This window comes from Lichtheimia ornata (genome assembly GCF_029851405.1).
Source record: "Lichtheimia ornata isolate CBS 291.66 chromosome Unknown scaffold00004, whole genome shotgun sequence".
NCBI lineage: Eukaryota > Fungi > Mucoromycota > Mucoromycetes > Mucorales > Lichtheimiaceae > Lichtheimia > Lichtheimia ornata.
Window position 1 is genome coordinate 750,747 of NW_026695324.1, and position 21,412 is coordinate 772,158.

The following is a 21,412-nucleotide window of genomic DNA, read 5'->3' on the forward strand; positions in this document are numbered from 1 at the left end:
CATGTCATTCCATATACCAAAAGTGGCCAGTAGATCCCAAAGAGAATATCGCTTACAATTCCTCAAAATCAACTTTTATACATACATACAAAGAATACAACAACATCTACTTTAAGGGGAATGCAGGTACAATAAGATCCCTTCCTTGACGTGTATATACTTATTCATCCAACCAATCCAAGAGATGAGGGGTATAGTAAGTGAGGATGAGGGTAGCACCAGCTCTGAGGAATCCAGTCATGGTTTCGAGAACAACGCTCTTGAGATCAAAGACACCAGCCTTTGCGCTATGATAAAGCATGGCGTATTCACCGGAGACTTGATAGACGGCGATGGGATAATCTTCAGCAATGTTTGCAGCTTCACGGATCATGTCAAGATAAGGAGTACCAGGTTTGACCATAATAGCATCACATCCTTCTTCCATATCACGCTTGATAGCACGACGAGCAAGACCACGTGCATTGGGAGGCAATTGGTAGCAACGACGATCACCAAAAGCAGGAGCTGAATTGGCAGCTTCACGGAAAGGACCATAGAAGGCACCAGCGAATTTGGCAGCATATGAAATGAGCATCACCTTGTGTGCAAGACCAGCATCCATAAGACCTTGCTTGATAGCACCAATACGACCATCCATCATATCCGAAGGAGCAACACATTGGGCACCTGCCTTGGCATAGGCCACCGCCACATTGGCCAATCGTTGAATGCTCTTGGTGTTTTCAAGTGTACCATCCTCACGCAAAATACCACAGTGACCGTGAGAAGTATATTCACACAAACAGACATCACATGCCACAAAGAGTTCAGGGAAATTGGAACGTAACAACTTGACCGCCAAAATAGTGGGTCCTTCAGGGTCGTCAGCCTTGGATCCAGTAGCATCCTTAACACCCTCCTTGAGTGGGACACCAAACAAAATCACTGAACGAAGACCCTTCTTGTAAAGAGGTTCAATAAAGTCCTTGAGCTTGTTAATGCCAATACGATGCTGGTCGGGTAGTGAGGAAATGGGTTCAAAAGCTTCAGGATCATCGGTAATGAACAATGGGTACATGAGCATGCTCTTGTTGAGCGTACGCTCAGCTTGCCATGAGCGAGACACTGCAGTGTGATAGCCACCGTGAAGAATAGACTTTGGAGTCGCCATAATAGAAAGAGGAATGGGGATGTATGACTAAGGCGGAAGAAGAAGAGGTGTGTTACAAAAGACAGAGGGCCCCATCCGAGTATGAGTCAAATTCAATTTCTCACACCGTTTGACTCTCTCTACAAACACGGGTCATGAGACACATCATCCATGAGATTAAAAAAAGTTGTCAACGAATACTTAGCATCATTGAATCTTATTTTTGGATATTAAATAAGGTGATCTCGATGGTTGTCAAGATGATACAAAGGGGCCTGGTGCATGTCTATCTAATGAGAAGCTTTAAGAGTAGAGACAAGCAACAAAACATACCACTATAATTCGCTAGTACTACTTGCCAAAAGTAAAGGTGTCAAAGCTGTCATCCAATTCCAAAATGAGCATTTGACTACATTTGGTTGACTTCAACCCACCAGGTGATGTTGTCAAGTGTGCATAAACAACTACCAGGATCTATACGTATGCAGCATCCCTTATTGAGTATAAGCAAAAAGCTCGTCATCCTTGAATCATCCATCAACGAGACACTGCCATAGTTGAAGCATCGTAGTATATCCACCAAGCGAAAAGAAGCGGAACTACTGGCACCAGCTGCTATCCGTTTGCATTGAACGCACCCTGCTCATCCCAATTCGAATGTTTAGAGCATCATGTACACATCTTGTAATTGTGGACTTCATTGAAAGGTACTACTTGAAACACTTGATGATGCCCAATTTACATGACGCATCATTCAACAAATCATGTATACAAGAACATCATGCTACTCATCCAAGACATGCCACATCCCATTTGGCTAATAGTAATATCCCACACAAGAGAGGAATGAAATCTTTTAATGTACCTTTTGTTGTATATATTCAAATGCATCAAGGCGTCGTAAGTGCTGTATATATGTGTAAATGCCTGCTGTAAAGTAGTGTCGAACAAGGTTTAGATACATGGTTGAAAGGATATGACATGCAATGGCGAAAGAGGGAGGAGGAGGAGGATGGGGAGAGAGAGGGTGTGGTGAATCAAGGGCAATTAGGTATAGCGAGGTGGAGGGACTGATGCGGGTTCAGCAAGTGCTGATTGCTGTGAATAATCGAGATGGGAGTTGTTTTGCTGAGAATCGTCATCTATTTCGGATGCACCAAAGAGCATAATGGTATTACGTGTATCACCATAAGCTGGTGGAGGAGGAAGAGTGCCTTGTTTAGGTGCCAGCGCAGCTTCTCGTAAGTTGGCTAATAGATTCCCATCATTAATCAATCACCTTGACTTCTACCCATGTCCTTCTTGTTGTTCCTTACCAGGAGAAAATAGGAATTCTTGTTGACCGAAATTGACAGCAACTTGGCAAGGACCTGCCGCACCAATGGCTGGATACACAGGAAATTTAAAACCTATGGATGCTTTGCCAAGATTCTAGACAAAGGTTGTATGTGTGTGTCAGCATCCATCATACTCCCATCCATATATCTCATTCCTCCCTTCCTTGCTACGCACCTTGCCATTACGCGTGAAAAATACAGTGCTTGTGTTTGATAAATAGCCAACGCCAACAACATCGCCTTCCTTGAAAGGTGGGCCATAAGGTCGACCAATGAATGGATCGCTTGCATGAACAGCACCCGTGTGTGAATGATATGCAACAGAATGTCGGTGCCACCCTATATATCAATTTCACCTTTAGCCATGGCCGATCCTTTCTCTCTCTCTCTCTTTCCGCATACCTGGTAACCGCCATCCGGGATATGGTTTTGTTGCCAGGCCAACCGCCAAACGATCTTGATCATCGAGTTGAAGCACTTTGACCTCCCAATACACAAATTCTTGTCGAGGAAGAGGTAAATTGGTCAAGACACATCCTTGTCCCTGACAAAAGACGACGGTGGTCCTATCCATCACTGCTGCATTCGAATCATCGTCTGTATCGGCCATACGCTCGTTTTCAACAAAGGTCCATGCAGCCACACCACGTTCTTGTACAAGTGGCTCAGCTGGTACGTCGATCCATTCGTTTGATTTAGGTGGGAACCTGCCCTGCCAGGCTATTATCATCATCATCATCAATGATACCATTCGTTGTATGTAACCCCTCCACTCTCTCTATAATAAACGGTACCTAAAACTTGTTGTAAATCCTCTCGTGTTTCTATGGGAACTGTAATGCCATCCAGGGGTTGCCATTCATCGGCTCGTCGTGTGGGTCGAATCAGGTTGGCATTGTCAACAGCGTCTTTTCGTGCCGATCGTCGGAAGAGTCGAATGCCGAGACAGCAAACAATGGCAGCGAGAATTACAAGGCACACGACCACCACAGCATAAAAGCCTTCATAGTTGATCATGGATGGCTGTAGTGGGATGAATGAGTGCGAATGAAGAAAAGGGCCAAGGGAAGAGAAAATACCAAAGCGTAAAAAAGAAAAAGAAAGAGGATAGATGTGTGTGTGTGTGTCGATGATGGTCAGCGGGATTTCTCACTCACTCACTCATTCACTCTCACCCCCACCAAGCTATACTACTAAAGAGTCGTCGTCCTCTCTCTTCTCCTCCTCTTGATATACTTTTCCCGTCGTTTGGAAAATGTCATATTACAGTTTCATCCTTATCGTGCATCCATTCTCTTGGGTTAATAATGCTTATGACATGTATACAATTGGGCGTCTGTGTGTGTATGTTTCAGATAGGTTAATCCCCTCACATATCTTTGTTATCATGTCTCTCCTGTTGAATTGTCATTGTGTGGTAGAATTAGGGGGGCCATGAGTCTCATTCAATTGTACATATCTCAAACTCCTAATTTTGCATTTCGTTGTTTTCCTTTGTATTTTGGCGCCGACATGGACACCTTTGTGTATCCTTGGCGTTCTTTTTCTTTTTCGCCATGTATGGCAATGCCGCTCCCCCTCCTCCTCCTCCATCATTTCCTTGACAACGTTCTTGCTGGGATATCATTCACCCGTCACCATCGTTTTAAACATCCTATCATATGAATTACAATGAGCCTCTATTTATCCCACGCAATCATCCATGACTGTGGAACAACACAAAGCCCATTGTGTATATAGAGAGATCTACCTACCAAACTTTAGACCCTGTCCAACGATCAATAAAAGGCAAGTCCAGTTAATCAACCCAAAACTGTGTGTTGCATGTGGGGTAGCACATGGGCACAAAAACATATGCAAATTGCTTGAAACATTTCCCATGTGCGGGAAATTAGTAGAGATGGATTGTTTATATGTGTTTTTACAAGAGAGAAAGAAAAGAAAGTGATGGGACGGAAAAAAGATATATAACACTGTACAGGAAGAAAAATACAAACGCGGCTTGGCTGCTATGATAAACAACGAAATGCAGTGAACAACACACATTACTACACGTGAGAGCGAAAAAACCGCATTAGACTCTCATGGCATGATGAGGACGATCAAAGAAAGAAAATGCTTGTTGATGTTCGAACAAGGGTGCATGCTGATAAAATGGATCTTCACGCCAATGATGATGTTGATGATGATGGTATGGATCCTTGTTACGTGTGGGCATGATATCCAGATCAAGCCCTGTGGAGAATGGCGAATACCAATTGCGAATGACAGGTTGTTGCTCATTTGTTTGTTGTTGTTGTTGTTGCTGTTCCTGTTCCTGTGGTTGCTGTTGCTGTTGTTGTGGTTCCTGAACAACCACTGGTGTTTCTTCAGGTTCAGTTTCGGTTTCTTCTTCTTCATCAGCATCACTCATAACAGGCGTCTTGGGTGGTTCATATGAAGAATGATGATGATGATGATGAATAGGGTCATTGTGCGATTGTCGTTGCTTCTTTTTCTTATCGCCAACATTGATCCATTCTTCTTCCTCGCTGCTGCTGGTATCTTCAAGTACATTGTGTGCAGCAGTGGTGGTCGTCATTGTAGGCTTAGATGCATGACGCACTGGAGGTGAAGGAGGTGGCGATGGTGGAGCTGCAGCTGCTGCAGATTGATGATGACGATAATGTTGTTGTTGTTGTTGCTTTGAAACTCGCTGTTGATGTTGCTTGGATCTCAACTTTTTCTTCCGTGGCTTTGAAGACAATGGCTTGGTGGAAGAAGAAGAGGATGTTGATGATGACGGCGATGATGCAGACAACGAAACATGATCACTATTTTCATCTGCCAATGTCGTTGAGGTTGTGGATACAGGTGCCATTGTGGGTGATGATGGTGGTGTAATAAAAGCGTAGGCCTTTTGGCTGCAGGAAACAATATCCAACTAGTAGCAAATGGTCTAGATTAGTCATGACGGCTACACAATAAGTAATCTCCTCTTCTCCCCCAACCCGCTTTACCTTTTGCACGGTGATCAGAGCAAACACGGTGAGCACGCCGAGCCATGACCAAACAGTGGATGGTAGAAAATGTTTTAAGCGAAAACGTCGAGTGAATGGTTTGGGTGAAAGTGCGAGTGCTGTGGATGTTGCAAGTCTCGAAATGGGACGCTGGGCTACATCAAGAAATTGGGGTTGATGTTGAGCGGCCCAAGCTTTGACTTGTGTCTGAATAGCTAGCGCACAAATAAGAACGAGGGAACTAAGGATGAGGAGTACCGGGAATGCGACAATAAGGGAGGTGATCCGTAGACCTCTCGAAGTTCGCATGGTGGTGGATATATAATAAAAAACAAAAAGTGTAGTGCACACGCGACTGTGCAATGTATGGTTGTGGTGGTTTTGTGTGTGAAAGGAAAGTGAAAGGTGTGCGTTTTTTGTAAAATGGAAAATTGGAGAAGGAAAAAAAGAGAAACGAGAGATGAGCCAAAAAAAGAAATGTCTGGTTCTTCGTCCGCTCCTGTCCCACCCCCAGCATATGGGCACACACATACACATATTATACACACACCCACACACACATATCCAATCCCTCCCCCCGCATCATCATCACCATCATCATCACCCAAATACATCATCGTTCATATACTTTGCTCTTTACCGTTAACCCTGTCCCTTTATCCCGACATTGACTTAATTAACTTGTTCACTCACTTGAAAGATGCACAAGAAAACATGACAAGTGAAGCATTTGCTTCAATGGTCCCTGATCGAAATGAATCACATGTGGCAGCGGGAAAATAGCGCCCCGATGCACTCTCTTTTTTTCACGCTCTTTTGCATTCTCTTTGGCACTTGACTCTTTTCTCCCTCTCTCTCTCTCGGCAAAACCCAGGATTCTGTAGTTGCACAGAAATTCGATCGGCATGTTGAGCTGACATCTCGATGCCGGGGGGTAACATCTTCCATACTTTTGGGAAAACATGGATGTTCATACTTTTTTTAAAAAGGAGACTATGGGGGATGAAAGCATTCATCATCATGGTTTGAGGAGGTTTCTCCCAATGCCTTCCGATATGCAACACGCATCACTTTTTTGCCAATGAATGTTTTTCCTTACTGTCAAAATGTGTGAGAACAGCCTGCTCCGCTTAAAATGGCCTCAAGTCCGTTCCATCAGCCTTGACCTGTCTTAGCAAGAGACCACACCGTTTTCATGAGCAATGATGATTTTCACAGTCTACTACATAAACCAATTATCTGGCATGGATGGTGCTACACTCCCCAGATCACACCTTCCTCGCATACATATTGCCCAATTGAGAAAGTGAAGGGCCAAACAATAAGGTCAGTCGATCATTTCAAATTTTTATAGCGTACACAAACATCCCTGAATCATTTTTAGCGTTATTAAAAGCTGTCGCTGCATTGAAACATTGGATTACACCATCCACTTGATTCACCCACCCACCCCCTTATTGACACAGGGAAGCAATTGTGTGTGTGTGTGTGTGTGTGTGTAAATGTATCCATGTTTAATCATTTGTGTTGAAAAAGGTGCCGGATAAAGGAACAAGGTCGGCCAATACGGCCCCCAAAGGTAAAACGTTTATCATGCAAACCACAAAATGAAGTTGATCCGGAAGCAGTCCGGCTCCCCTATTCATCCGACTGCAGCAGCAGCAGCAACAGCAGAGCACCACAAACATGATCACAATACCCGACATCCTGTGTCACCCCAAAAAAGAGAGTTTCCATGTTGTTTGTTGCCTCGTCAAGATCCACTGTACACAAGTACCTTTCCTTTTTTCGCAAGTCTGATGATCAATTTTATGTACAAGAGAATGTAATATACTGCATATAAAACGTATATGTGTAATGTGTTGTGTGTGTGCGTATGTGTGTATGCGTTTGTTGTCATCATTTCACTCCCACTGCCTGTGTATCCTCGTCACGGAACAACCCAGAGTGAAACATTGGAATCTCCTCCGTTAATATCCGCCTGCAAAGCATTGATCAGCCCTTGGATCTTCAATTTTACCAGCCACACTTTATACCTTATATGTGTATCCATCTGCTTCACAGTGAATGTCGGATCCATATCATCAATCACAAATCCAGTTCGATCGGGCCAATATATTTCATCATGATGCGGATCAACATTGATGGCTGATATTAACGTTACTTGGATGACTTGAGGAAATTGTTCAGGCATGGTCACTAAACGAGCGTATTAGCTCATGATCACATTTGAAGGTATACAACTTACATTGTACAAGGCAAGGAGCAGTGTCTCTTGGTTTGGATATCTTAACAGCGCAACCAGCAAGCGCATCCACTGATTGTCGATGATATGGCTGCATTTCTTCCCATATTGATGGTGGTATCTTGACGGTGAGGTACAACACGATCGAATCGGTATCGTATCGAATGACATGGCTATATATGAAATATCTTAGCCCTTGATCCAAAGATCCTCTTGTGAGCACTTACTTTGGCATTTCCTTCACCCAATGCTCAATGAATGCCTTTCGAGTAACTTTGGGGGCTGGCTCAGGTGGTGATGGTGATGATATTGGTATTGGCTCTTGCCTCACCTAACGCAATCTTTAAGATCCAAGACTTTTGATACCTTCGCTTCAGCCTTACCTCTGGTAAATCCACAACCATATCAGCCTCTTCGGCAGCCACTGTTGATGTCTTGGCTTCCGTCTCATTCACAACCACTGAAGCCGATGTCGTCTCATCCAAATGCGGCGATCTCTTCTCACCATCCACTTCCATCAAATCATCGCTTGTCGTATCTTGCTGCGTATTGATCTCTGGAGGGATATTGAAAATCTGCATGAACAGCATCCCCCATATCAGTTGCAGTTCTCGCTTTTTGGTTGACCACACAATGATGTATGTTACCTTTTGTCGTACAAATTGCAGCCAATCGTGCAAGCACGCCGAGTCGCCAATATGCCAAGCAATAGGCAAGAGCCTTGCGTCGTCGTTCGAGATCAAGGGTGCATTGGGATCAAAGAGAATGTCGGGTGCAAATGCATAGTCGCTAGAATCGAATATCACTTGGCCTATACAACAACCCGTTTCAGCTTGCTTGAAGGGAGTGTCAAGGATGGAACGTGTCTCTTTTTTTACCATCGACGATTTGACCATAGTACTGGAAGCGTACATTGATGCGATCTTGACGCGCTGAATGGTGTATTTGCCCGTAGCAATGATCCGAGTGGTGGTGACCGAGGATGGTGATGCCTGGAATAGCGTGCTCGGAAAGATATTGGATGGCAGCAGCAACTTTTGGATAATGGTCTTGTTGCATACAAGGATCGAAAAAGGAAAGAGAGAAGCGATAAGCGACCATTTCGGCAAGAGATCATTATGCGAATCATTTCACTCGCCAACCACTACAACGAACCCATCCCATTATACAACACACGCACACATCCCTTCGACCACTGTAGTAACCACCATTGTAACACATGTTCACAACACTGGCACACCATCTGCTGATAAACGACGACAGGACATGTCAAACCAAGTAGTGTTGTACAAATAAAGCAAGACGCGCCCGGCGAAGGGAACTGATCGTGTGATCCCCACTCACACACACGTATTCAAAACATGCCCGATTCCGATACGGTGGTGTGTTTAATGCACTTAAGTAGGAGACATAGCTTTATTGTTTGCTTGATATTGCATATACTGTTGACTTTTTGGAAACAAAGAAAGTAAAAAAGCAAGGGCATGGATGATGGGATACTACAATAAAAGGCATTTTTCTTGTTGTTGCATGGTATACAAAAGGGTCGTGATGATGCTGTTGCTGGTTTGCTGAAAGAAAGTTTAACAAAGAATGGAAGGGCTGATAGTGAGAATTGTGCAGTTGGTATCGGAAAGGATATATAAATGTTCATGTGGATGGTGGTGGTGCTTGATACGTATAAATCATCATTCTCTTCTCCTCTCGTTCGTTGTTAATAAGGTATAGAATAGCGGGGGATATATATATATATACATTTGGGATGGTGGTGATCGCTCAAGAAGACTTGAGATACGGGCAAACGCCTCGTTGATGACCATATTTTCCACACCACGAACTATGTATACGTATCATCATTAGCAAATGAAGACATATGACGCGACATGGAATGTTTACCATTGTCCGCCAGTGGTATTGATAGGTGCAGGCCAATAGCCAAGGTTGACGGGAGGTTGTTGTATGCCTTGTAATGTTGAAGCCATAAAAAAGCTAACTGGTGTTGACATGACAAGTTGAAAAGAAAAGAATAAGAAAGAACAGGGACGTTAGCAATTTTGTGTACTGCAAGTGCACGACCATTTATATTGTTGTTGATTGCTTTAGACCCACCCATTTCTGTCAGTTTACTTATACTCTCACCCCCATTACCCCACTTTAAACTTTTTCCTAACACGTAAATCGAGGAGCTAAAATCACACACACACACACACGCAACCATCATTATGGAAAGGTGTGGTGATGGTCTAGTGTGAGTGAGAGCAACGCTGAAAGAGAGATCGCCTTCTTTTTCCATGTCACCCAAAAAGAACCCAGCATGCGGAATGCGGAAAGAAAAACCGGGATCCGTGTGTGTGCCACATCGGCAAGTATTAGCTTCATGCAACACAAGGAACACAAATGGGATCTCATCTTGGTGCAGTGTTTAGTTCCCCTCATCAAATCATATATCGCTTTATGTGCAAGGGCCAGCCACGCACACGCACACGCACACGCACACGCACACACATAACACACACACACATGGCCAAGATGGGATGATGACAATGATGGTGATGAGTGTAGAGGACAAGGGGCATTCTAATGGTACTTTTTCATTTATCAAAGACGCTGCATCAATAACACAACAAATATGGCCACCAGCATACCCAGTATTGATGCTGAAGCAAAGAGCACGGTCCCTCGACTTGCTGGAAAGAATCCATTGCACATGGCATGTTGTGCATGAAAGTACCGTGCATTGCCAAAATACAGAAATAGGAGACTAAAACTAACAAATAGGACACCCATCGTTCTTCCCAATCTGCGATGGTCCATTCCTGATGTATCTTCCGGTGACAGGTGATACAGCTGAGTGATGGCTGTGATGATTGACATTGTTAATTTGTAATCTCCATCAGCATTCCAAATCATTTACTTACCCACTCCAACGGTGATGAGTGATAAAGATGTCCTTAACCATGCAAGGAATGTTCGTTCATTGGCTATGTACATGCCGAGGAGTGTCAGCTGATCAAGACGGGGATTGTGAATGATAGTATTATACACCACCACACTTACCCATATGGTCGCGTGCTACACTAGCTTTGTTTTCGAGAAGCAATGATCGAGAGTATTTGGTATAGTAGTTGTCAACTCGATACCATTGCTGCTTATCCGCCTTTTCATCATTGCTGTAAATGCTGTTTTTGGCTGTAGGCGATGATGAATGGATTGTAGTCGTCCCTCGACCATCATCATCGTCACTACTGCTTTCGGAGGTTTTGGCAGCTCTCCTACTGTCGTTGATGATGTCCTCATGTTGATGAGCATGGGTGGCAACAGACCATGACAACTGGCTTGGTGATGCTGTGGGGTGGAATCCTTCGTCGTGCTGCTGGTGTTCCTCCTCGTGCAAACAGGAGCCAAAAGGTGTTGTGGTTGTTGATGCTGGCACTGGAGTTGTTGTTGTATCCATCATAAAGCAATGAGGTAGAAAGTGAAAGGAAAATTAGAAAAGCAAGATGTTAACCAAGGAGTATTGGTAGAGGGGAGCAAGATGTATATACGAAAGAACGAGTATTAAGCACGCACACATTGCTTGACAGCTTATCACAACCGATTAAATAGGCAAAAGGAGTAAGGTCAAAAAAGTGATTTCCCAGCCCTCCTCATTTTTCCCATCCCTGATCCACATTTACACACACACCCACACATCATACGTCTACGTCGATCTCTTTTTCTTCCATTAATAGTGTTCTAAACAGGTAAAGTAGATCCATCTGCAACTATATTCTACCATCCTCCTCCCCCGAATGGCATAGTAAGTCATCATCATGCATCCCTTGGTACACATTGGTGGATTCATTTACGCACTGCAGCAAGCGACATGATGGCTACAAGTATTAAACTGGATGTCCGATTTGTATTCAGGGGTTAGTGTGGTAGTCCTCGTTTAATGTAGCTGTATTGACCAACACCACCCACGTAGTAGTATCATCGCTATTATTATAGTGGGCGAATAGAGTTTAAAATATCAATGGATCTGCGTTTGCCTTTTACATCCCTTTCTCCTTTCGTCATTCTGACACTATGCACGCTACAATCCTACCCAGCATGATGCTTTTCTCCTTGATAACAAAAGTCAGCAATTATTATGGAAGGAATCATGGAAGGAATACTATCAACCCCCAAAATGGAGCGCTTGTTTACAATGTAGTATCAATTGTCTATGATTGAAATTTTGTTCTTGGACTTCTTTGTGTCGAGCATGGCAGGTGCGTCATTGTTATCGATTTGCTGCTTCGATTCAGGGTCCAAATCCATCTCTTCTTCCTCCTCTTCTTCTTCATCGTCATCATCAACGTCGAGTCCTTCGGCTTGAGCTTCCAATTTCTCTTCCTTTAACTCCTCCAAACGCTCTTCCATTTCTTCCTTGGCATCCATTTTGGCTGTCATGAGCTTGGCAGCGTTTTGGTTGTATTGCCGCTTTATCATAAAGATCTCGTTGGTTTCCTCACTTGCAATGATCAATCGTCCAAATTCATCAACATCAAGACCGGTAGGTGTCAAGCATGCTGAACCTTCCTGACAATCATTAGCGGCCTTGAAAATAAGATCTTCAGGTCGATCCCATTGGGGCACGTGACCAAGATCATCAAAAGGAATGTGCGTAACACGATGACCTTCAGCTTGACCAGGGTAACCACGATAGGCCACAATAGGAGTATCGGTCCAATTGCATGGCATGCCAACGGATGTACCAAGGGTTTGCTTATCGCCCACAGAGCAAAACGTGCCCATAAAGAAAAACATGGCATGTGCACCTGAATTGGGGGTAAGTGGTACAGCAGGACGTCGATTGTTTTCATCTTGGCTGCAATAGTCATCCAAATCCATCGTGTCATTCATTTGTGAAGGATGTCCCTAATAAAAAGTATGCATGTGAGCACCTTATTTACGTGTGTAATCGATTCTTTTTCATTACCCATTGTGCACCTTTGCCCTTGGAGGCTGCTGTGTATGGTTGCAAATCATATTCGGTAAAGCAATAAGGGTAGCCATAGTTCTTATAAGGGAATTCATACAAGTTCATTTCTTCTGCCACGCCATTGGGAGCAAGGGCACCACCGAGATCTTCACGTTCGAATGATGGATAAGGGGAATCGAGACCCCATAAACGTGCTTGTGCATCAAACGCCATAGCACCATGTACATTGGTACCATGAGCAAAGGTCTATACCATCATGAGTATCTATACCATTCTATATCCACAAGGATTATTTATATGTATACCTCGCCATCTTCTTCAAAATCGTATCCATCACTAGGCACTCTACGGAAATTAAAACGCTTGATGATGGCTTGTTTGGATGAGCTATGGTCATCATTGACATCGGTTGCATGACGAGGGAAGTAGGCATGACCAAATGGATCAATGGCGATATCCTCATTGCCAGTACCATGCAAGTTACGTAGTACTTGGAATCCATCCGATAACAGCGAGTGTTGGCCATCGACGTAATTGAAACGCCACACCGAGTTGGGAGATGCAACATATAGATTGCCATCATACAGTGTGACGCCATAAGCAACAGCCCCATCATCACCTAAATCAGATAACAAGGTGGTTTTTTCGACGTTGCCGCATTTATCCATGCGAATCGATACCAACCCTTCACTGCTTGTTACGAGTGCATGATTGGCTGCATCCACAACTACTTTTCTTGGGCCTTGAACATTGGTGAGTACAAAGGCATCGTATCCTTCCATCACTTGCAATGGCTGTGATGGCTCAATGATTGCATTGGGTTCACACAATGGCTGATCTTCGGGGTTGGACACAATTAATGGATGGTCTGATGATGCATCTGGCACAATGGCATTGTCTTTGCCCACTCGCATGGCACCTTGTGCACGGAGCACTGGATCTTCTTCGTCAGCATTCACCTGTAGCCGACCACCGAGGAGTAATAGGATAAGCGACAACGTCGCTGTTTTAGCAGTAGCAGGATATCGCATCTCTTGTTCGGAGGAATAAAAGAAGTGATGTGAGGAAAAGAACAACTTGGAGTGCGTGGTTGTCATTTGGCCCAATTATATAAAAAAACATTCCTTCTTTTTCAGTTGCAGCGTCCTTCAATTATTAGCCAATCTCTTCCATTACCACTGTTTTAGCCCTGCCATATGCATTGAGTGCTATAAGAAGATAGCATGCAGTAATCGGATCAGCAGGTGCTGCTATTTTCACATCCTTTGCGGTATGCACATTTATAAGCAATGAAGTAAATGTTATGTATAATCGCTTATATACATGGATAACGTGTCAAGTGCACATGTATGTTGCTTCAAAGCAGCTGTGGGCTGGTTTTCATGACAGCGTTGTATATTGCATGAAGCAATCCAAACAAGGTCCGGTTGCTAGGCAAAGTTTCCCATCTTGATTACGACATGGTCGAGCTGCCAAGTGGACTTTCAAGTTGTTAGGTGTGAGTGGTTTATTATATACAACGCTGAAGGTGTAGCGATTATCTGCTTCTAAGCTTTTGAATAATGCTGCTGATAAGTAGGCTTAAGAGATTGATCTACCTTCGAGGCACTCAACTCAGCTAAATCCTGCACTGGTTTCCACCACAACCTTATTGTACTATTCGATCACCCAATCCTTCGCGTGTAAATGATTGTCCTGCTTCATCCCGTCATTTACATCCTTCAACTTTCATGATCCGAGAGGATTTGACTGAGCAACGCTCAAACAACGAGTACATCATTTCGTACATAAGCTCTCAAAACTTTCATATTGAAGCGTGGGGCTTTTATGAGGACAAAGTTGATCAGCATGATCAACAGCACCTTGTGTGAAAGTTTCAGGTTCGAGAGGGGCAATGTCATAATCAAGAGTTGATGTACAGTGTTCATGCATTTATACCAGAGGAGTCCGACCTATTTAATTTCCACTCCTTCCACTCGCCGACTTCTTGTCTCTTTCTCCCATTCTCAACTATTACCCCATTCAAGTATACAACTACCACCTGCGAACGATTGTCCTGCTTCAGCCCTCCATGTCATACGATTGTCTTGACCTGATTGCTTTCGGCTGAATGGCAAGTCCATGGCGTGTGCACCCCACTACAACACACGAGTCTCTTGACACAACGCACGCTCTTGCGCACTTCCCTACCACGACAATCGTATCAGCATTCATTGCAGCAGTTGCTATTGGCAAGCTCTTTACTCCATCGTATCCAACAGCGTTCTTTACTTGCAGCCTTTGTTACGTGCAACAGCGGCTAGCCATTGTATACAAGCAACTTTATTTACATGTTGCATGCTTCAATACACACAACTTCCTATGGATATGGATACTGCACTACGGGATGGAAGGAATGGGTATTTTGACTGGTTTGGATCCCTTGGCCCATCTAGAACGTGAAGTCTAGTTTGGATGACACCATATCGCCCATCATCAACTACACCACAATGCAAGCAATCTTCAGCTGGTTGAGCTGCAATGGAAAATGACCAACAAAGAGAAAGAAACCAAGGACTGGATGGAAAAGGAAGCATATCACCAGCAATCTCGGGGGCTTCTTTCTACCGACATACTGGATTTGGAATGGTTATGGTGGATGGATTCAGTCAATTCAGTGGATGAGAATCATGGTGATTACTTGTCATGTTGCCAGCAGGAAGAATGGATCATATCACGTGGCTACCGTTGAGGATGATGGTGGATGGACGGGATTGGCGAAAAGGCTTATACCTTTGACGAAAAGTTTTGCAATCATGGATGACTTTGGGATACTCGCGTCACAACGCATGCAGCTACGATTTTCCAACCATGGAAGAAGGATGTTCATGACGGCAACAACCACGAGTACAAGGACACATTTCCCCTATTGCCTTTATGTGATTCACCACCCCGTACCTTATTCAATTTGAAAACCTCTTCCTTTATCATAAACATCCACACTTCAATGTGCTACTCTTCGACTTTTATGGAATGAAAAATTGATTCAACCTATTATTTATGAAGGACATCGTATTATCAGCTTGTATATGCAAGATGTGGATCACTTGGTTGATGTCGGTGCACTGAAGCGGGGAATAGAAGCTTGAAGGTCGGGAAGGGGGAATGGATCATTTGCATCATCGTATGTATCGTTCGCTAAAGCTTCCTAGTTCACATGCGGATAGGCGAAAAGTATTGTAGATCCTCAAGTGTTCGTGCTGAAAAGATAATAAATCCGAGAGTGATGATGGCCAACAATACTGCTTGTCACATAAAGAAAGCTTGGTTCATTGTAAAGCTTAATTCATTATGTTTAAGAAAGAGTGGGCTGTGATACAATGAGGCATGAATACATGAACATACCATGATCACCCATGACAATTTTCAGCGTATGCCATCTTATACAATATTATATGAGGACGAACCATTCCATACGGCCAACCATAATAGGCGGATCATACTGTACGCAGGCCAGGGCAAGTAGCCATTATGCATTTCTCTACCAAGTCCTACACTCTCGGCGTTACACAAAGAAGTCCTTCTGCATCTTTGACTCTAGCATGAGCGAGGCGATTGAAGTGACAAAGACCACATCTCATATAGCATCACGCTTACAACATAGTAAAAACATAAAGGTGCCTGTATCTCCGAACTTTACAATGAAACATGGGGTTTTTATTAGAGCAATGTGCTCGGCTTGGCCAACTGCACCTTGGGTGCCAGTTTCACGATACTTTGCATGACTGAAGGATGAAGGATGATATTGCACTGTTAAAAGACGATTTAACAGCCATCCACAATAGTTACCAGCCGTCCACGGCGATACGTGTGAGCGATTCTCCTGCTCAGACATTCATTTCCATGATTGGATTATGTTGATCCGAGTTGATTTGGCTGAGCTACGCTCATACAAGGTTACTTCAGTTGAGCAACATAGACATGGTTAGATGTGTGGATTGATGTAATCCCTCTTGGCTGTATCTCGACAAATCTACTCGGATCAACATAATCCAATCATGGAAATGAATGTCTGAAGCAGGAGAATCGCTCACATGTCATAGAGTGGACAACAGTGGCTATTGTGAAGAAATGGCTGTTAGATCGCAATGTACGGGCTTTTGTCAACAGTATACAGTATCATCCTTCCATCCTTCCAGTCATGCAAAGTAGCTGAGTTACACAAAGAGGTCCCTCTGCATCTTTTGCTCTGCCAGGGTCCACCTACTTGACAATGAACAAAGACCACTCTTCATATAGCATCACGCTTACAAACATAAAGGTGCCTGTATCTCCAAACGTTACAATGAAACATGGGGTTTTTAATAGAGCAATGGACTCGGCTTGGCCAACAGCACCTTGTGTGAAAGTTTCGCGTTGAATGTCGCAAACAGCCCAAAAAATATTTTTTGGTCGTCGTCGTCCAAGAGGTCGACCCCCAGATCCAGTTTGGCTGGTAGCGACATTGCGAAATCTGGGATTGCCCACGATGAACTTCATACTTTGACACAAGATTCCTTTGGCTCCGACGAGCACGTTGATCTATTAAAGATCCCACGTTTGATTGTAAAGTTTGAAGATACAGGTACCTTTATGTTTTACATATGCTGTAAGGGTGATGCTATATGAAAGATGGTCTTTGTTCATTGTAAAGTAGTATCACTACAATAGAGCCAAAGATGCAGAAGGCGTGTTTGTGTAACTTGAATCATTCAGCACAGGCGATGCATGATTCTTGTACACTATTTAGGAAGAGTTCAAAATGCCAGCTAATAACCTAGTCCTCCCATTCTCCATTGTTGTCCAATCCAATGCATACGAACGATTGTCCTGCTTCAGCCCAGCATGCCCATCGTTCAACTTCCTTGATCCGATGAGATTTGACTGAAAAATGCTCAAACACAGAAACATCATCCAATATCAGAAGAATCAAATTGGTAAGTTATTTGTAAACAGCCAGCTAATAGCCCATTCCTCCCATTCACCTCTGTTGCCCAATCCAATGCATGTGAACGATTGTCTTGCTCCAGCCCATCATGTCCATCATTCAACTTCCATGATCCGAGAGGTTTTGACCGAGTTACGCTCAAGCACAGAAGTATCATCCAACATTAGGAAAAAATCAATCGATGATTATATGTAAACTCCCACTTGATAGCCCATTCCTCCCATTCACCTTTGTTGTCCAATCCAATGCATACGAACGATTGTCTGCTCCAGCCCAGCATGCTCATCCTTCAACTTTCTTGATCCGATGAGATTGACTGAAAAATGCTCAAGCACACAAGTATCATCCACCATCAGTCAACTCATTTTAATTTCCAGTTCTTCCACTCACCGCTTCTTGCCTCTTGCTCCCATTCTCAACTGTGGCCCCATTCAAGTACAACTACCATCATGCGAGCGATTGTCCTGCTTCAACCCATCATGTCGATCCTATAACTATCTTGATCTGATTGCCTTTGACTGAATGGCATGTCCATGGCGTGTGCACCCACTACAACACCCGCGTTCCTTGACACTTCACCTTCTCTTGTACAATCCTCGACCACAATCAATCGTAACAGCATTCATTCCAGCAGCTTCACTGCATTGTATCCCAAACAGCGTTCTCTATTTGCAGCAACCTCCCTTGCAGCCTTTGTTACGCTGACAGCAGCTAGTCATTGTATACAAGCAACTTTATTTGCGTGTAGCAACGTGCTTCAATACATACAACTTCCTATGGATATGGATATGGATATGGATATATACAACGCGTGGGAAACGAGTGTATCGATTATCAGCTTGACGTTGATAGGTATCACCCTGAACGATTGGTGCATCCAGCTATCATACTTTACATCCTATTCCATGGCAGCTATTATCATCGCCCTTTGTGCGACCTCTCAACCATGTACAACCATCATCATCCACGCATCAAGTGTCACCACTCTTCCATGCACAACCATAGAATTAGATTCTTTCCAACATCGATGTATCTTCCGCATTAGAGCAATTCATTGTATCTCTCAAACCATCTCTTGTCAATGATTTGGATTAAAGGGTTCCTTCAGCGAATACGACATTGCGTTGACCAATCACTTCTAAGTTACTACTATGAGATCTTCCTTCTCCTGAAGTTGCACCTTGTCGTGTGTGGACACGTGATGGATTGATTGTATGGCAAAAAGAAAGACTTTTGGTATGGGGAATGGATGATTGTAGAAGGAGAACCACTTGTACATGTTGTGATAAAGGATAAAGAAAGGAAAAGAGAGGAGGATCTGCTTGATTCATTGTGTTTGAACAAAGGCTGCGTTCGATAGTGTATAACGCTCCTCCCTTTTTACGTGATTGGATCTTGTCAATAACGACGTAGCACACGTTCCTCTTTTGTGATTTAGATCTTGTAAGATAGTTATTTTATTATATACGGCAAGTGGCAAGAGATGGAGTATCGTTTACGCGTATCATATACTGCTAGCTCGATCGATAGCCAGGCGCTTTAATTCACCCTTGAGCCATATCACGGGTAATGATCCGACACACACAATGATCGAGCACACCATCATTGCCGCATTCATGTTGTTTGGTGGATCCGCTTCAGGGCCAGCACGCAACGTATCGGTGATCACAGTAAAAATCAACATCCCTGCCGTAACAAGTGACCACGTAACGTTCGATGATAGAGATTCAGGGATCGGGTATAAGACTACACGCATAAAAAAATGTCGGCTATTAGCAATGCAAAAATGATCATGGATCACGTTCATGCACAACGTACTTTCGGATGCGTATTCCAATTGCGAAGGATATAGACCAATGCTGAAAAATCCCAGCAGCACACACATGCAAAGCAATGCACCATATGCATTTGGAAAGACTTTGAAGAAGTAGTAGTGTGTGTAATAAGGAAGCATGCATTTAGCTATTGTCATGATCTCATCATCCATTCATTGTCTTTTGGCTTACTTTGGAAATTCACCATCACAAACATGCCACAAACGATGGGTGTGAATAGCTTGATCATGGCCAAGTGCTCTCCCGTTCGGCCAATCCAGTAGCCTATCATACCGCCTCCTGCAAAACCGCTCACCATAAGGAGTGCATTGGCAATACCGCTTTGTTGTTCATTATAGCCATATGGTACGGCTGCTTCAATAATGACCACGGTCATTGTGTAAAACATGCCAGCATTTACAATGGCCGGGATAGCAATAAACCAGTAATCTTTGGATTTGACAAGCTGCTTGACACCTTCGCAAATCGAGAGTCGAGGTGATGTAGCACTATTGGCTGGTGGTACTTTGGGTAAACCCGGCATCAACATGATAGGGATTGCACAAACGGTGGCAATAATGGCTGTCGCATACAACTGTACAAGAAGGAACGGGTTCATTAAATTAGCCACCACCTTTGGGATCGTAAATGGATTCATAGCAACACCTTACCATGGTTGGGACCTTATCAGCGGTATTGGCAACCGCTGGGATAAAAAGCGGTGCGGCGATTTGGCCGAGTGATAACGCTGACGGAAAGATAATGCAACATGATTCTTAGTTATCTCATCATGCCGTATCCATAGTAGGTGTTACTGTAACATAGAATCCTAGAAACTTACTTGCCAACGTTGCACCCAGGTTACGATCTCGAGGAGCAAACCATACGGAGGCGAGCTAACATGTCAAAGTTAGCATCCCTGCATTATTGATATCGCGTCTTGGTTGATGTCAACATGCCTTGGGTGCGATACTAAGATAAATGAGCCATGTCAATTATATTTTTGTTTTCGGCCAAGAGGGTGTATATGTGTTATCATGCAAGCGCCTCCATAACGCTGTATCATTACACCCCTTTGAATTCCTGTGTACTACTACGTACTTGTATGCAAAAGGCCCACCAATACCGGCTAACGCTTGGCCTACCACTACCACAGAATACCTCTTGTCGGTGGGCAAAGCTATAGCAATGCACCGAATCCATGAGCCGATGCTATTGATGACAGCTGAAAAGACAAGCTGTACAACCACATGTTATTAGCATGTTTACTACTCATTCCCCTGCCTTGATGCTTACACAGCGCTTTACACCGAAACGTTCATACGCCCATATACAAACGAGAGAAAAGACCGAGTTGTCAATAGCACAAAGACTTGAAAGCCAGTTGACATTGCTAAGGCTTCCACCCATCCATTCGGCTGATGTTATAGGAGCAGACGCACAGCTAACCCACATGATGGCACAAGCAGCATTTACCAACATGGTGGAAAAGGTGACAAGCCAAGCCATTTTACTCGTTTTGCCATTAGACGACTTGGTATCACTGCTGGTGGTGGTAGTGGTGTGTGCTTCTTCTAGCTTGTATTCCTCCATGTGTGTGTGTGTGTGTGTGTATACTTTTAGTGAAGAAAAAAGAGTAAAGTTGTGCTTGTAAAGAAAGGGCCTCATGCGATGCATGGCTAACCTTTATACAAAATGACGCATAAGGAGGCAATTACACAAAGAGATAAGAGTGAGGGATGATAACTAGGTTGTAAAATACTGTAGCACAGAGATCATGCACATAAAGTCAAAGGTGATAAGGGCTGCTCCCAAGGGTTGCTGAGTTGAGTTACCAACTTTCCAAGCAAAAATCCGTGGCCTCCCGTTTCATTACTGCATTCCCATTTGTCAACCTTTTGGGTCTATGTGTCAAGCTTGGTTCATTTCTTGAACATGCATCCAACCCTATTC

The 21,412-nt window shown here is 43.7% G+C and overlaps 8 protein-coding genes across 8 annotated transcripts; all 8 read right to left on the minus strand.

Moving 5' to 3' along the window:
• Nucleotides 1–160: 160 nt before the first annotated feature.
• Nucleotides 161–1,153, minus strand: O0I10_001691 (uncharacterized protein; the record flags this gene model as incomplete). Its single annotated transcript, XM_058481783.1, has 1 exon — nucleotides 161–1,153. One exon carries the CDS (start codon nucleotides 1,151–1,153, stop codon nucleotides 161–163), a length of 993 nt encoding a protein of 330 aa, XP_058347640.1.
• Nucleotides 1,154–2,179: 1,026 nt separating this feature from the next.
• O0I10_001692 (uncharacterized protein) lies at nucleotides 2,180–3,486 on the minus strand (the record flags this gene model as incomplete). The annotated part of the gene is made up of 5 exons (XM_058481784.1): nucleotides 2,180–2,382; nucleotides 2,449–2,563; nucleotides 2,645–2,808; nucleotides 2,872–3,189; nucleotides 3,264–3,486. The coding sequence occupies 5 exons, from the start codon at nucleotides 3,484–3,486 to the stop codon at nucleotides 2,180–2,182; spliced, it is 1,023 nt and encodes a 340-aa protein (XP_058347641.1).
• A 1,057-nt stretch (nucleotides 3,487–4,543) lies between these two features.
• O0I10_001693 (uncharacterized protein) lies at nucleotides 4,544–5,777 on the minus strand (the record flags this gene model as incomplete). The annotated part of the gene is made up of 2 exons (XM_058481785.1): nucleotides 4,544–5,392; nucleotides 5,469–5,777. The coding sequence occupies 2 exons, from the start codon at nucleotides 5,775–5,777 to the stop codon at nucleotides 4,544–4,546; spliced, it is 1,158 nt and encodes a 385-aa protein (XP_058347642.1).
• A 1,590-nt stretch (nucleotides 5,778–7,367) lies between these two features.
• Nucleotides 7,368–8,772, minus strand: O0I10_001694 (uncharacterized protein; the record flags this gene model as incomplete). Its single annotated transcript, XM_058481786.1, has 7 exons — nucleotides 7,368–7,449; nucleotides 7,505–7,667; nucleotides 7,717–7,886; nucleotides 7,941–8,044; nucleotides 8,097–8,288; nucleotides 8,361–8,524; nucleotides 8,592–8,772. 7 exons carry the CDS (start codon nucleotides 8,770–8,772, stop codon nucleotides 7,368–7,370), a joined length of 1,056 nt encoding a protein of 351 aa, XP_058347643.1.
• Nucleotides 8,773–9,489: 717 nt separating this feature from the next.
• O0I10_001695 (uncharacterized protein) lies at nucleotides 9,490–9,695 on the minus strand (the record flags this gene model as incomplete). The annotated part of the gene is made up of 2 exons (XM_058481787.1): nucleotides 9,490–9,550; nucleotides 9,610–9,695. The coding sequence occupies 2 exons, from the start codon at nucleotides 9,693–9,695 to the stop codon at nucleotides 9,490–9,492; spliced, it is 147 nt and encodes a 48-aa protein (XP_058347644.1).
• A 616-nt stretch (nucleotides 9,696–10,311) lies between these two features.
• On the minus strand, nucleotides 10,312–11,167 carry O0I10_001696 (uncharacterized protein; the record flags this gene model as incomplete). Its single annotated transcript, XM_058481788.1, has 3 exons — nucleotides 10,312–10,571; nucleotides 10,632–10,694; nucleotides 10,771–11,167. The coding sequence occupies 3 exons, from the start codon at nucleotides 11,165–11,167 to the stop codon at nucleotides 10,312–10,314; spliced, it is 720 nt and encodes a 239-aa protein (XP_058347645.1).
• A 743-nt stretch (nucleotides 11,168–11,910) lies between these two features.
• Nucleotides 11,911–13,710, minus strand: O0I10_001697 (uncharacterized protein; the record flags this gene model as incomplete). The annotated part of the gene is made up of 3 exons (XM_058481789.1): nucleotides 11,911–12,615; nucleotides 12,677–12,925; nucleotides 12,985–13,710. The coding sequence occupies 3 exons, from the start codon at nucleotides 13,708–13,710 to the stop codon at nucleotides 11,911–11,913; spliced, it is 1,680 nt and encodes a 559-aa protein (XP_058347646.1).
• Nucleotides 13,711–19,149: 5,439 nt separating this feature from the next.
• O0I10_001698 (uncharacterized protein) lies at nucleotides 19,150–21,052 on the minus strand (the record flags this gene model as incomplete). Its single annotated transcript, XM_058481790.1, has 6 exons — nucleotides 19,150–19,391; nucleotides 19,652–20,054; nucleotides 20,131–20,207; nucleotides 20,301–20,355; nucleotides 20,605–20,697; nucleotides 20,756–21,052. The coding sequence occupies 6 exons, from the start codon at nucleotides 21,050–21,052 to the stop codon at nucleotides 19,150–19,152; spliced, it is 1,167 nt and encodes a 388-aa protein (XP_058347647.1).
• Nucleotides 21,053–21,412: the final 360 nt, after the last annotated feature.